The sequence below is a fragment of the Tachyglossus aculeatus genome, chromosome 21, assembly GCF_015852505.1.
Source record: "Tachyglossus aculeatus isolate mTacAcu1 chromosome 21, mTacAcu1.pri, whole genome shotgun sequence".
In the NCBI taxonomy this organism is placed as follows: domain Eukaryota; kingdom Metazoa; phylum Chordata; class Mammalia; order Monotremata; family Tachyglossidae; genus Tachyglossus; species Tachyglossus aculeatus.
This window is the reverse complement of record NC_052086.1, coordinates 60,761,983-60,777,872: the sequence shown is the minus strand read 5'-3', so window position 1 is coordinate 60,777,872 and position 15,890 is coordinate 60,761,983. Positions and strand designations below refer to the sequence as shown.

At 42.7% G+C, this 15,890-nt stretch overlaps 1 protein-coding gene across 2 annotated transcripts in view; it reads left to right on the top strand.

The window, feature by feature from the left end:
* LOC119942295 (kinesin-like protein KIF19) overlaps nucleotides 1-8,544 on the top strand; it is a 42,902-nt gene extending 34,358 nt beyond the window's left edge. The window contains exons 18-20 of one of the 2 annotated variants that reach the window (XM_038763001.1): nucleotides 2,550-2,703; nucleotides 4,337-4,444; nucleotides 7,925-8,544. In XM_038763001.1, coding sequence (XP_038618929.1) covers nucleotides 2,550-2,703; nucleotides 4,337-4,444; nucleotides 7,925-8,007 — 345 coding nt within the window. In that variant the 3' untranslated portion in view covers nucleotides 8,008-8,544. The remainder of the gene's footprint in view (nucleotides 1-2,549; nucleotides 2,704-4,336; nucleotides 4,445-7,924) is intronic. The other variant, XM_038763002.1, reaches the window with a different exon arrangement.
* Nucleotides 8,545-15,890: the final 7,346 nt, after the last annotated feature.

The following is a 15,890-nucleotide window of genomic DNA, read 5'->3' as shown; positions in this document are numbered from 1 at the left end:
TAGTGCATGTTTCCCCACTCCTCAGGAGCCTCCAGTGGTTGCCCATTCATCTCTGCATCAAATAGAAACTCCTTACCATCAGCTTTAAAACACTTAATCACCTTGCACTCTCCTACCTTGCCTCCATGACTTCCTTTTACTGACCAGTCCACCCACTTGGCTCCTCAAGTGCCAACCTGCTCACTGTGCCTCGATCTTATCTGTCTCACCACCAACTCCTCTCCCACGTCTTGCCTCTGGCCTGGAATGCCAGGCCAGGCATTTAACAAGGGAACTGAGCACTTACTCTGTGCAGAGCACTGTAATAAGCACTTGAAGAGTATCATTAGAGTTACTACACCTGATCCCTGCCCTCATAATAATAATAATAATGATGGCATTTATTAAGCGCTTACTAAGCGCCTCTAAGCTCTGGGGAGGTTACAAGGTGACCAGGTTGTCCCATGTGGGGCTCACAGTCTTAATCCCCATTTTACAGATGAGGGAACCGAGGCCCAGAGAAGTGAAGTGACCTGCCCAAAGTCACACAGCTGACAAGTGGCGGAGCTGGGATTTGAACCCACGACCTCTGACTCCAAAGCCCGGGCTCTTTCCACTGAGCCACGCTGCCTCATAGTGGAAAGATTGTGGGCCCGGGAGTCAGAGGACCTGGGTCCTAATCCTGGCTCCACCACTTACTTGCTATAATAATAATAATGGTATTTTCTTAAGCGCTTACTATGTGCCAAGCACTGTTTTAAGCACTGGGGTAGATACAAGGTAATCAGGTTGTCCCACGTGAGGGTCACAGTCTTAATCCCCATTTTACAGATGAGGTAACTAAGGCACGGAGAAGTGACTTGCCCAGAGTCACCCAGCTGATAAGAGGCAGAGCTGGGATTAGAACCCACAACCTCTGACTCCCAAGGCTGTGCTCTTGCCACTGAGCCACACTGCTTCTCTGCTGTGTGACCCTGGACAAGTCACTTAACTTCTGTGTGCTTCAGTTCCCTCACCTGCAAAATGGGGATTCAGTACCCATACTTCTCTAGACTGTAAGCTCCTTGTGGGCAGGGAACATGTCTACCAACTCTGTTATATACTACTCCGCACAATTCAGTGCTGTGCACACAGTAAGTGCTTAATAAATGTGACTGATTGATTAACTGATTAGAATGTGAGCCCCATTTGGGGCCTGAGTATCATATATCTACTCCAGTGCTTAGTGTGGTGCTTGGCACATAGCTTTTAACAAATACCACAGTTATTAGTATCATTGTTAGGAGGCTGACACAAAGTTTCCCCTTCTTCGGGTTGGCCAAAAAGGCAAAGCCAGCCCTGGTTAAAGAGATGACAGGGAGGAACCAGGAAGAAGAAAATTGGACAAAACCTGAACATATTGGATGAAGAGGCACTTTGGGATGTGTAGCGAAACTAGTAGAAGGTGGGAAAATAAGTGGTAATTTAAACACCAGCACATTTGTAAGACTCTGGTTAGATTAATTCACCTCACACTCCAGCATGATGTTTAGAGTAACAGTAAAAAGAGAGAGAGAAAGATGTTGCTGACAGGAATTTTATCTGGTGTTGGGGAAGGGGGCTGACAGGCCCACTTGAGACAGGCCGACATTGGGTGAACACAGACTGCTTCTTGCTGTCTTAGTGCAACTTCTGCCCTCTCCCTAACCCCCTTGTGCTTTGAAGTGTTTTTCCTTCTCCCTCTTTGGCTCATGATTTTCTCAAGGCTTCTGCTCAAAGAAACCCACGCCTCAGCCCATTTCTAATCTCGCTGCACCAGCTGATCAGTCTTCAGCTGCTGGAAACAAGACAGAGCCTTCCAGTACTGAAAGAAAGTGATTTTCCACCCCTTTTCCACAATTCTGTTTTATAGGGCCAGTGTTTGACCTGCCATGTAAAATCAGTTAATCAATCAGTCGCATTTATTGAGCGCTTACTGTGTGCAGAGCACTGTACTAAGCGCTTGGGAAGTACAAGTTGGCAACATCTAGAGACGGTCCCTGCCCAACAGTGGGCTCACAGTCTAGAAGGGGGAGACAGAGAACAAAACAAAACATATTAACAAAGTAAAATAAATAGAATAGATATGGACAAGTAAAATAAATAAATAGAGTAATAAATACGTACAAACATATATACATATATACAGGCGCTATCAGGTAGCCTAGTGGTGCACTAGAGGCCACTCTTTGGGCCCCTGGTCCCACCCCCGATGTAGAAATCAGTGTTACATTAATCCTTATGAGCCCTTTTTTCTAGCAGCTTGCAGAATGTGGAGATTTGTCAGGAGGGTCATCAGAATATGAGATCAATGATTAAAGGCTTAAAAGCACTCATTATATCAAGAGGGTGATTATCTGGAAATTTTCACATTTATAGAAACTTGTGATCTGATATGTAGTGCTGATACATTTGAACTGAGCTTATCTTGAAGATGGAGAAAAATATCCTCACGAAAGGTGGGATGGAATAGCGAGAAGTCAGGAAAAGAATATGTCTGAGCATAAAATGTGAGCTGGTCATTACCTGTGCTCTGATTTTTTTTATTATAGGCAGCTGAGAAACTTAGAACGCCCACTAAGGACCATCCTACTGAGAATCAATCACTGCAAACCCACTTCTTCCATCAGTCCAGGGCTATGAAGAGCTTGTCTCCTGCTGCTCCAACAGCTACCAGGATCAAATTCCCCATCACTCACCATGCAGGTGCAGTAATGAAAAGCGGGCTCGTGAACATTTGTCTGCAAATGAGATAAACCCAAGAACCCCTGCTGTGATATTATTCACAGATATTCTAATCTTTGAAACAGTTATGTGTGTGTGTGAGAGAGAGAGAGAGAGAGAGAAAGAAAGAAAATGAATGAGAGAATGCCACGGTGTAAGAGCCAATGTGAGCATTTTTTTTAATAGCATTTGTCAAACGCTTACTATGTGCCAGGCACTGTACTAAGTGCTGGGGTAGATACAAGCTAATCATGTCGCTCACAGTCTTAACCCTCATTTTACAGATCAGGTAACTGAGGCACAGAGAAGTGAAGTTACTTGCCCAAAGGCACACAGCAGACAAGCGGCAGAGCCGGGATTAAAACCCAGGTCCTTGTGGCTCCCGGGCCCATCCTCTAGCCACTAAGCCACAGTGCTTCTCTGGCCCAAAATGAGTAAATGGGCATGCCTACATTTTTTAAGGGAGAAACTAATTAGAATCTGCCTGCATAAATAAGTCATAGGTTCATGCTCTCCCAAGCACTTATTGCAGTGTTTTGCACACAGTAGGTGCTCAGTAAATTCATTCAATCATATTTATTGAGTGCTTACTCTGTGCAAAGCACTGTACTAAGTGCAGTAAATACAATTGAATGAATGAATGACCTTTATATGTGTCCACCTTCCTGTGCTTGGGACTCCCAGCTTTATTGCTGAAAAGACATCTTTCCAAGGAACCCTTGGGTCATGGAGTAACAATGTCTCATACAGATGGGGAGCTTTGTAATGGTCATCGAACCCAGAACCTTTCACCTGTGTGTTGCTGATTATAAAGCATTGCAAACTGAATACTGATTCACAACTTAGCAAAATCAATTTTGGAATATTTAATTTAGTCTCTCTTGGGCATCCTATTTGGCAATGATCAGAGAAAAGTCCTCCCTCTCAAGACCCTCTCTGTTCACTATATGTTCCCTTCCAGAAGTCAGATCACTGATGGACAGGAACTCTAACAGCCTATGCTATAATAATTATGACATTTATTAAGCACTTATATGTGCTAAGTGCTAAGCCCTGGGCGGTTTTTGAAATCAGACGTAGACGCTGTCCCGTGAAGGGCTCACAATCTATCTTATCCCCATTTTGCAGATGAAGACAGTGAAGTCCAGAGAGGTTAAGTGATTCACCCAGGGTCACACAGTCTGCCAGGAGTTGAGCTGGGGGATATGAGCTCAAGTCTCCTGTTGCTCAGTCTTATGCTGCCTTTTGGCTATTAGGCCAAGCTACCTCATTATCCTGTAGGAATTGTAGGAAAGATATTCCTATGCCTGTCTTCTAAGGCTCTAACCTGTAAACTCTTTGAGGTCAGGGAAACATGTCTCCCAAGTCTGTTGTATTGTACTCCCCCAAGTACTTAATCCAGTGCTGGGCACACAGTAAGCACTCCATAAATACCGTTGATTTTAAGGAACAGAACTCATTCTGTCAGATGAATATGTTTCCAGAAAATTGCAGATACTTCCACAAAATCCTAACTTTTGTTTTAACCTGTCCATTGCTAAACCTCATCTCCAGCATTTATTAATTGTGATCTTCAAATGAAAACCTTTTTTTTATTCCATCTCTCCATGCTAAGATGAAAACACACTTCAGGTATTAGAGATCAGTAAGATTTCCCCCAGCACAGTCCGGCAGAGCAACGCAGATCAGAAAAGAGGACAGATTCTGCACAGGGAGGTCAAAGGTCAGTGCTCAAGTCTTGTTCCTTCTTAGCAGGCTCCTACTCAGTCTCTGCTGAGATAGCGTTGGCTAGATACTCGCATGGGCTGCATATGGTAAAGAGGACTATGTTCTGGGCTGACAGGGAGCAACAGTACCTGGCAAATGAAGAGTGGTTGGGCCCAAATGTGCTGAAAATCTCTGGCCCATCCCATCCAGAGCCCTGAACTTCAAGGCCTGACTGGGTCTGAGCCAGACAGGAAGTAACCCAAGGCCAAATGGGAAAATAACATGAAGCTTCATGTTCGGAAAGAGTCCTGAATGCAGTGCTGTCCCTGTGAGTTGGGGAATTTCAGGGTAACGTGATCAGAAATCAAGTTACCTTAGATGGAAAGGGAAGGGGCAAAAGAGGGCAATGCCAAGGAGAGAGAAGAAGAGGGGAGGGGAAGAAGAAGGTAATAAGGGAAGAAGTGTGCGAGGGGCGATGGGGTTGAGGAAAAGTTGTCGCCTGCTCCCTCTGCCCTGGACGACGAGCCAACAGCCAGGTTCCAACCACTGCTTGTGTCTGGAGGTTGCAGGGGTAGGTCTTGGGTCAGATTTTGGCCAGGTTGGCTCTGGTGATTGTGGTCAATAAATACGATTGATTGATTGATTGGTCATTTATCCCTAGGTCTGGAGCTTGTGCATCCCTGGGTTTCTCAGCTGACCTGGTTTCTTCTTTAGATTTTGTGGAATGCATACACATGTCCCTGGACCCTTCCAGTTAGCTTAGGCTCACTTGTGATGCAGATGACTCCATCCAACGTGCTGTGCTGTGCTCTCTCCACTGCTCCCAACATCGCACTGTGCTGCTGATGGACATTCAGTCATGGCTCTAGTTTGGCTTTGTGCTGGGTCAAGAGCAAAGACACACAGTCCCTTATGAATTGGGCCCGTCCTTGCAGGAAGCTAAGCTTTGGGGCAGTCAAGCAAATCCAAGAAATTGATCAAACCCAAAGTGACAACTGTGTGGGGGTAGAAGCTAGGAGACATGGAGCTAAAATCTTGCCCGCATTCAGGATCTTCAGCATCTTAATCAATCGATGGTATTTATTGAGCACCAACTACATGCAAAGCAGTGTACTAAGTGCTTGGGAGAGTACACTACAACAGAGTTAGCAGAAAAGTTCCCTGCCCATAACGAGCTTACAGTGTAGAGGAAGAGTTTCCCTGGCACTGGGCACCCTGAAACAGAATTAATTATAGGCCCCATTACCTGGCAAAATTAACCTAAATACGCACACATCGTTTGAGCCATGCTTCTGCAGAAATAGATGCAACCCATACTTACAGTATATAAGTTCTCCTTTCATTTTGTGAAAAAAGGTTCTTTAAAATGAGATGAAGAATGAGTCATTCATTTCACCACCTGTTGTTGCTGTTTGTGTCAAAATTTTCCTGATCTTGAGAAAGAGGCAACGTAATCAAATGGAGAGCCTGTAAATCCAAGGAATCAGAAGATGGAGATTTTATCCCCAGTTCAGACTAGCTTTGTAATCCTTACCCAAATCACTGCCCTCTCATAGCTTTATAATAATTGTGATTATGATTATGGTACTTTCATTCAATTGCATTTTTTGAGCGCTTACTGAGTGCAAAGCACTGTACTAAGCACTTGGAAGAGTGCAATATAACTAACAATATAATAAAACCATAACAATGCATGTCAGGTGCTTACTATGTGCTAAGCACTGGGGCAGATATAAGTTGAACAGGTTAGACACAGTCCCTGAACCAAATAGAGTTCCCAGTCTAAGTAATTTTAATTTCTCCTTTGGTAAGAAAGGGAGAGTAATGTTTCCCACTCTTTAATACTTAACTACATTACTAATCTTTGACAGAAACAATCAACAGAAATAGGAGTATGTCAAAAGAATTACTCTTCTAGAGTCCAGTTCACATCTAACAGTATTTCAGACAGCAGATTGGTAGGTACTGCAAACTCCAGGACCAGTCACAAGCTATCCACATGATCAGAAGAGCACAGACTCATAGAGCCAGAAGACACCACAAGAGATCATCTGGTCAAACTTCCTCGCTCCAGGAAGTGAAAAATGAAACCATCCATAGCAGATGGTGATCTCTATTCTTTTCTGAAATCTACAGGGATGCACTCTCCACAACCATCCCCCAGTAGTTCATTCCTATGTGTGATCACTTTAACAATCAGAGAGTCGGTCAGAAAGTTCTTCCTTATGTCCAGCTTAATAATTACCAGTTTATCTAAACCCCTTAGTCCTCAGCGTACCCCGAGAAAACGCCTGATTATCACCCTTCCAGTTAGAACGCTATATATGCTCAGAGACCATTATTAGAAACCCCACTTCAGTTTTCTCTATTCGAGGTTAAATAGTATTTCTCCATGGACCTATCTTCCACTTCGTTTTTGTTGCTTTTCTCTAGATAGTTTCCAGTTGCTTGAAAACCTTCTTAAAATGAGATGACGAGTCCTTTTTAAGGGAAGTAGGACAGTGCCTTAATAAGGATCGGGCCAATGTGGATTATAGCAGAAGGAATACCATTTAACTTCTGAAGGTTTTATAATACTCCTGTATATATACTCCAATACTAAGTTGGCATTCATAATAGCAGCTTATGTTTCTTACTTGAATTCAGTCTTTTCATCAATTATGGCCCTTTCAATCTTTTTCTGCCATACTTTCCCTACTCTGTTTTTGTGTTGCTTGCTTTTTGTTCCCACGTATCCTTCCTTATACTTTTCCTTATTGAATTTCATCCTAGTTATGCAGGTCCATTTCTTCAATTTGCATGGGGCACTTTGAATTTTACTCTTGCTGTCCAAAGTCCTGCCAACCCAGCTCAGTTTACTATCAGCTGTAAATCTGATGAGCATGTTTTCAATTCTCTCATCTATAGAGCAGTTGAATAGAACCGATCCCCAGACCAGTTTCTGTGTTCATACTCCTTGATCTGTCCCAAAGTTGAGTCATCGATGTCTACCCAGTGAGTGTAATCTGAAGTCAGCTGGGCATCCACGTAACAGTCCCTATCCTGTCAGAATTTGGGGGAGAGGAGCGGAGGGTGGGGGAGCCAACAAAATCAAAAGCATTGTAGCTTCACTCTCAGCCTTGTGCTCTGCCACTATAATACATGGAAATTAAATCGGTATGATTTGTTCTTAACAAAGCCACTTTGATTACCTCCTGTTTTTTTTCAGGGGTTTGGAAATTGTTTATTATTTGATAGTTTGTTGTAGTCTCCCCCAAGTACAATTGTAAAATGACTGGTCTGTAATTACCATAGTTATCACAACATCTTTTTCGAAGAGGAAACGATGCTATCCTTTTCCAATTCTCCTGGTCTCCAAGAATTCTCAATAATAATGGCCAGTAGTTCTGCCATAATATCTAATTCCATAAGTACCCTAGAAGTCAGTCTGATTCCCATTTGAAGCATAGGAGGAATAGATTTTCTTTGATTAAAGAATAAATTCCTTTCCCTTTAGGACCTGTAGACAGTGGCAGCAGTCATCAGAGTCCTGTGCATCCAAGAAAGCAACCAGCAGGAAGCTTGAAGAGACCAAATTAGATGAACAGAGGTGGAAGTTGAAGAGCTGCTCATTTTCAGGCAGAGAAGCAGGGGCTGCAAAAAAGAGCTGAGACACGAGGTCGTCTCCTCCTCCTCCAAAAATTCATTTGGGTCAGGGAGAAGTGAGTCTGGAAGACTTCAAGAAAGGGACAGAACATCTCGTATTTCTTTTCTCCAGACCTCCCGTGGTCAGTAAGAAGAGCAGGTGCCTAAACCTTATGTAAACTTTCAAAGGCAAACCAAATGCTGTACTTTAATCACTTTCAAAAGGAAGAAGCAAACTCTGACAATTCAGCAACATTTTTCCAAGGCTTCAAATAGCCTCGGGGAAGGGAGAATTTGAGGTACTTGTTTGTCCCTGACTCTGGCATTAGAAGCCCTCTCTTCTATATCCACCTGTCACCGTTGGGTTGTGAAAAGCAATATTTATGGGGAGTTATATTTCCTAATATTACTGGTTGGATCTGTAGTAAGAAGTAATGCATGCTTGACAAACCTGGAGAAAAAGAAGACAGGGAGTAGCGATAATGATAATGATGGTGATGGTATTTGTTAAGCACTTACTGTGTGTCAGGCACTCTTCTAAGTGCTGGGGTAGATTCAAGTTAATCAGGTTGGACATAGTCCCTTGTCCCATACGGGGCTCACTCACAGTCTCAATCCCCATTTTGCAGATGAGGTGACAGGCACAGAGAGGTGAAGTGGCTTGCCCAGCGTCACACAGCAGACAAGTTGTGGAGCCGGGAGTAGACCCAGGTCCTTCTGACTCTCAAGCCCGTGCTCTATCCACTAGGCCATGCTGCTTCCTTAGTGGTGTGGAAATAAGGGAGTTTCTGGGCTGTGGAAACTGGCTGGGATGTGGTGGAGCAGCTTGTAAAAGCTTTGAGGTTGTGTACATATTCTATATTTGTGTATCTATCAGTAAATATATATGTATATATTAGCTGGAACATTTTCAATGTTACAGGGAAAAGGGAAATTCTGTAAATATATTACAGGCATGGCATTGGGGCTAGGTATTTTGAAGGGGTTGGGCTACTTTTTGTTTTGCTTCACCTCAGCCAAACACGTATTGTACATAAAATGGTACTGTCTCATTGAAAAATTTTTCCCTTTTTTTCTGTGTGCCATCTCTACCTCTTGTCTTTTGTTAGTCGGGCAGTTAAGTACAGAGGTCAGTACACTCAATCAGAAATCAGAAAGCCTGAGTGCTTCTCCTAGCTAAAACTGATTTCCTTGGTAACTTCACATTTTGGTGCCTCAATTTCCCTTACAAGCCCTGGATGTCAGACATGAGATTCTAATAATCTTAAGGCACGGTGAAAAATATTAATAATAATTATTGTATTTGTTAAATGCTTAATATGTGCAAGGCACTGTAGTAAGTGCTAGGGTGGATATAAGCAAATTGGGTTGGACACAGTCCCTGTCCTGCATGGGGCTCACAGTCTTAATCCCCATTTTACAGATGAGGTAACTGAGGCACAGAGAAGTTAAATGACTTGCCCAAGGTCACACAGCAGACAAGTGGTGGAGCTGGGATTAGAACCCACGACCTTCTAACTCCCAGTCCCGTGCTCTATCCACCATACCAGGCTGCTTCACCACACCAGGATACTTCAGTATATTTCTTTCTACCTGACCTTCTTCCTTCTCCCAGTACTCCATTTATAAAGCAGAGTGTTTAAATGCAAAAACCTTTGCACAATGTTAGAAGATAAAAGCCAAAAAGCAACCAAAAACACCTTCCTAAGAAAGATGTCCTTGACTGGCCAGCTGTATGTTCCTGGCTTAAAGGGAAATGGGAAGTCAAAGGACCACCTGATCCCTTTGAACTTTTTCAACCCATCAGTTGAAAAATGAACTGCTAAATAGTTTGGAGAGATCCTAAGGCTGTTGACGTTTCTAGGACTGCAGCCCCACAGCCTTATATCAGTCATGTGGCATCTGCCTATTAATCTCAGAGTGAGGATATTTGAAAAAAACGGAATATCGCAACTGAACTAATACACTTTTTCCATTTGTTTTTGGTTTTTGTTAAGCACTTAGTATGCGCCAAGCGCAGTACGAAGCGCTGAGGTAGATACAAGCTAATCAGGTTGGACACAGTCCACGTCTCACATGGGTCTCAGTCTTAATCCCCATTTTATGGATGAGGTAACTAGGCAAAGAAAATTTAAGTGACTTGCCTAAAGTCACACAGCAGACAAATGCTGGAGGCAGGATTAGAACCTAGGTCCTTCTGACTCCTGGGCCCATGCTCTATTCACTAGGCCACACTACTGCTCATGATTTTTTAAGGTTCTGAGAGTGCTTTGCCTGTTAATTTTTCTATTCTTCATTTTACTTCACAATTTCTGAGTGGTCCTAGAATGCTTCACTCTTGATTCCCTCAATCGGATTATTCCCTTATAGTCTCTGGCTGCAAGAGGCTGCAGGTGACTGTTGAGAGCAGATCTTTAAACACTCAGGTTTTCATCCGGCAATCTACATAAGATAAAATTCGTACTGTAAATATTTATGGGGATGTTTTCGCTGAATCCCCTGACACCAATTTTTTGTTACTTGAGAGATGAGAAATTTAAATGCAAATGTCTGAAGCTTTGGTTAAAACACTAAGGTACGCACGCTTTCTGGAAAAACCGTGATTGAACAAACTAGTCCAGATCAAGTCTCAGCACAACAAACAAAATGTAATGAAAATTTAGGGAGCTGGTCGGAAAGATCATCAGAATTAAATAATCGATTCACTGCCATGGGAAGCAGAACTAGAGAAAAAGGTGAATGTTTGACGGTATTTATTGAACACCTATCATCAATCAATATTTGTGCACAGTTCCTCTGTGTAAAGTACTGTACTACTACTACTAATAAATAATAAAGGTATTTGTTAAGCACTGACTATGTGTCAAGCACTAAGTGCTGGGGATAGATGCAAATTAATTAGGTTGGAAAGAGACTCTCAGTCTAGAAGAGAGAACAGGTATTGAAACCCAAGCACTCGGAGGCCTACAGTAGGGTCTGTGGTGATTCCCTGCCACCTTGAAGGAGCCTACATTCTACAAAGGTAGACAAGATATTAAAATAAATTACAGGTTGGGGTAAGCAACTAAGTTTAAAGACGTGAACGTAAGTGTAACCGGTGGGAAGTATTTAAGGGCTGAGGCGATGTGGAAATGCTGAAGTGGCAAAATTGGGGAGGCAAGGTGAGGAAATGAGAGATGTAATCAGGGAGGGCTTCCTGGAGGATTTTTGGGGGGTATTTATTAAGCACTTACTATGTGCCAGGCACTGTTCTAAGCAAGCGCTGTGGTATACAGAAGGTAGGTTAGACGTAATCCAAGACCCACACAGGGCGCACAGTCTTAATCCCCATTTTACAGGTGAGGTAACTGACGCACAGAGTAGTTAAGTGACTTGCCCAAGGTCACATAGCAGGCAAGTGGCGGAGCTGGGATTAGAGCTGAGGTCCAGTTTCAGAAGGGTTTAGAAGATGAGTACAAATGATGCCAATTTGTACTTCCCAAGTGCTTAGTACAGTGCTCTGCACACAGTAAGCGCTCAATAAATACGATTGATGAGGAGGAGGAGGAGGAGGAGGAGGGCGGTGGTTTGCCAGATATGAACTGGGGTGGGGGAATTTCCAGGCCAGAGGGCAGACATGTGCAGAGCACCGAACATCACAAGGAAATGTACATAGATCTCTAAATATAATGGCACCTCCTCTCATCGCAGGCAAAGTGGGTTCCAGGAAGTGAAGGGAGAACTGGCCTTGATGACTTGAGGTATCAATAGATATATTTTGGGGTTGACTATAAACTAGAATCAAAGGTCTCGAGCCCCTATAATTAGTTGTAGTAATAATCCTGAGTATTTCCTGGTGCAGTTCCTTATACTAGGCACTGGGGAGAATACAACACAGACACTTAATGCATTCCTGCGTAGCAAGAAATAATTTTTGTTTGAGAAGCAGCATGGCTTAGAAGATGCCTGGAAAAATAAATATATAACATGGTGGCTATTTGGCTTAAATATGGGCACTGTAAGAGAATCTCAGTGGATACAGCTGAGGAGGCAATCCAAAATACAGAAAGTTGGACACAATTGACTAGACGTTTGTTTTTTCTCAACTGGGAGGCAGTTAAGATTTGATTTATACCTTTTAGGTCAGTTGTGCCTTTTTTGCAACACCAGGCTGGATAACTACCATGGCATATTCTAGGCCTTTAATAAAAGTCAGTGCCCAAAAGGAAAACATCAATATTTCGGAAATTAGGGGATTTCAAACCCCACCCGTGGTCTTGAATCTGGGTACAGCAACAACCAAATGACTGAACATAAATTTAAAACTATTCTGGGCAAGTGTGGCTGGTGCCATTTTTAAAATGTAAATAAAAAGGCTCATTACTTAAGACAGAGAGAAAAACACCAAAAGCATTTGGAAAAATACATTCCCTAAAAGTTGCCAGAAAATGACTTCGTTTAGAACTTGCAAAAATGCTAAACGATTAGCCCGTGACTTCCATCAGAGCTCAGTCCATTTAGAGCCCTGAAGTGTTAGCCTGTTTCCGTTCCTTTCAAAAAATGTTAACACCCTCCTTCTCCACGTCTAGTCCAGTATTGATGATTCAGAAGTTTTGTTTGCTCTAAGGGTGCAATCGGAATGTGAAGGGAAAAGCCACACTGAGGGGAAAACAACTCTGCTCAGTTAGGAAATGTTTCCATCCTGAAACAGATGTGGAAAAATTTCAGAGGGGAAGAGTGCTCTCTCCAGATGGAGAGTTGCTTCTGGCTGCTTTGAGCTCTTGTACTGGTTGTTTCTGTGGATAGAATTAAATTCACTCAATCGTATTTATTGAGCGCTTACTGTGTGCAGAGCACTGTACTAAGCGCTTGGGAAGTACAAGTTGGCAACATATAGAGATGGTCCCTACCCAACAGCGGGCTCACAGTCTTGGAAGCCTCTTGCCTGGGCACTAGAAAGCCACGTGCTCCCGTACGAGGCAAACGTATTGACCACCAATAGAAGTAATAATAATCATGATGATGATATTTGTGAAGTGCTTACTATATGCCAAGCACTGTTCTAAGCGCTGGGGTAGATACAGGCATTCAGGTTGTCCCACGTGGGGCTCCCAGTCTTAATCCCCATTTTACAGGTGAGGTAACTGAGGCACAGAGAAGTGAAGTGACTAGCCCAAAGTCACACAGCTGACAAGTGGCGGAGGTGGGATTAGAACTCATGACATCTGACTCCCAAGCTCAGGCTGTTTCCACTAAGGCATGCTGCTTCCACGCTTCTGAGCTGCATTTTGGGGAGGTGTGGTACCTGTTGCGATTATCCAGGCTGGGTCCAACCAGAACAAGGAGAGCCTTGGGAGTCTGATTTTCATCTGACTTAAACTGGCTTTCCATACCAACAGCTAGAAGGTGCATATTAATTCATTCAATCGTATTTATTGAGCGCTTACTATGTGCGTATGCTCCTACAGTAATGTGTATATACTACCATGCAGCATTTTGTATCCATTCTTGGGGGAGCAGTAAACACCGCTGGCTCCCTGGGGTAGGTATACAGTGGAGTGAGAGGAACTTACAGCAGTGATGAAAATGGGGAAGGAAGAATGAACAGGAAACATGTTGAAACCCCCCAGCATATGAATAATTTAATAGTACTATCAATGGGGTGTTCTTTATCATCAATGCCATTTATTGACTACTTATTTTGGGCAAATCCAGGGTCTGTAAGATACAAGACAGTGTGACTAGCTACAAAGGAAGCGTAAGACATGGCCCCTGCCCTCAAGAAGCTTGCAACCTGCATGGTATCCAAAGTAAACCACTTCCTCCTGAAATCATATTTTCTTTAGAAGGCCGCCTCTGGAAGTTCAGGTAAAGGGATAGAGGAGCAGTAGGACCTAGTGGAAATAGCACAGGCTTGGGGTTCAGGGGACCTGGGTTCTAATTCCGGCCTGGGCAAGTCACTTAACTTCTCTGTGCTTCGGTTCCCCGATCTGTAAAAATATTTACAAATAGTTGGAGCAGGGGAAAAAACAAGGATACAATGGAGACAGGAGCAAGCATGTAAAGATGAAATAGTTCAATGATTGACGATAAACATATGCGTATGTACATAAGTGCTGAGACTAAGAATAACCACAAAAGTTGCCTGTTGAGTTGATTGACTAGAAGGTTATGAATTAATCAGGAAGCCTTCTTGGAGGAGGTGGGTTTGAGGAGGGTTTTGAAGATTAGTCTAGTTGTATGGCCAGGCAGATTAGGTTTAGCGGGAAAAAAATGATTACCAGGCCGAGGAACAGCGTGAGGAATTGGAGGGCTGAAAGTTGTGTTGTATCCACCCTTGCCTTCACTTCCTCTACTCCAACTCTCTTCTTAACCCTCTACAATTCGGGTTCCACCCCCTTCACGCTCCTGACACAGTTCTCTCTTTCTCTCCAAGGTCACCAATGACCTCATCTCCAAATCTAACAGGCTCTTCTGACCTAATCCTCCTCGACCACCTTCAATACCATGGATCATCATCATCATCAATCGTATCTATTGAGCGCTTACTGTGTGCAGAGCACTGTACTAAGCGCTTGGGAAGTACAAGTTGGCAACATACAGGGACAGTCCCTACCCAACAGTGGGCTCACAGTCTAGAAGGGGGAGACAGAGAACAAAACCAAACATACTAACAAAATAAAATAAATAGAATAGATATGTACAAGTAAAATAAATAAATAGAGTAATAAATATGTGCAAACAAATATACATATATACAGGTGCTGTGGGGAAGGGAAGGAGGTAAGATGGGGGGGATGGAGAGGGGGACGAGGGGGAGAGGAAGGAAGGGGCTCAGTCTGGGAAGGCCTCCTGGAGGAGGTGAGCTCTCAGTAGGGCCTTGAAGGGAGGAAGAGAGGATGGGCAGAGGGAGGGCATTCCAGGCCCGGGGGATGACGTGGGCCGGGGGTTGACGGGGGGACAGGCGAGAACGAGGTACGGTGAGGAGATTAGTGGTGGACGAGCGGAGGGTGCGGGCTGGGCTGTAGAAGGAGAGAAGGGAGGTGAGGTAGGAGCGGGCGAGGTGATGGAGAGCCCTGAAGCCCAGGGTGAGGAGTTTCTGCCTGGTGTGCAGATTGATTGGTAGCCACCGGAGATTTTTGAGGAGGGGAGTAACATAGCCAGAGTGTTTCTGAACAAGGACAATCCGGGCAGCAATATGAAGTATGGATTGAATATGAATGAACGAATACACATGAATGAATGAATACGAATGAATAAATACATATGACTGAATGAATAAATATGAACGAATGAATAAAAATGAATGAATAAATATGAACGAATGAATAAAAATGAATAAATAAATATGAATGAATGAATATAAAATGAATGAATAAATAAATATGAATGAATGTGAATGAATGAATGAATATAAATGAATGAATAAATACGTATGAATGAATGAATGAATATGAAAGAATGAATATAAATGAATGAATAAATATATATGAATGAATGAATGAATACATATGAATAAATGAATGAATACATATGAATGAATGCATATGAATGAATATAAATGAATGAATAAATACATATGAATGAATGAATGCATATGAATAAATGAATGAATGCATATGAATGAATGAATGCATATGAATAAATGAATGAATACATATGAATGATGCATATGAATAAATGAATGAATATATGTGAATGAATGAATGCATATGAATAAATGAATGAATACATATGAATGATGCATATGAATAAATGAATGAATATATATGAATGAATGAATGCATATGAATAAATGAATGAATATATATGAATGAATGAATGCATATGAATAAATGAATGAATATATATGAATGAAT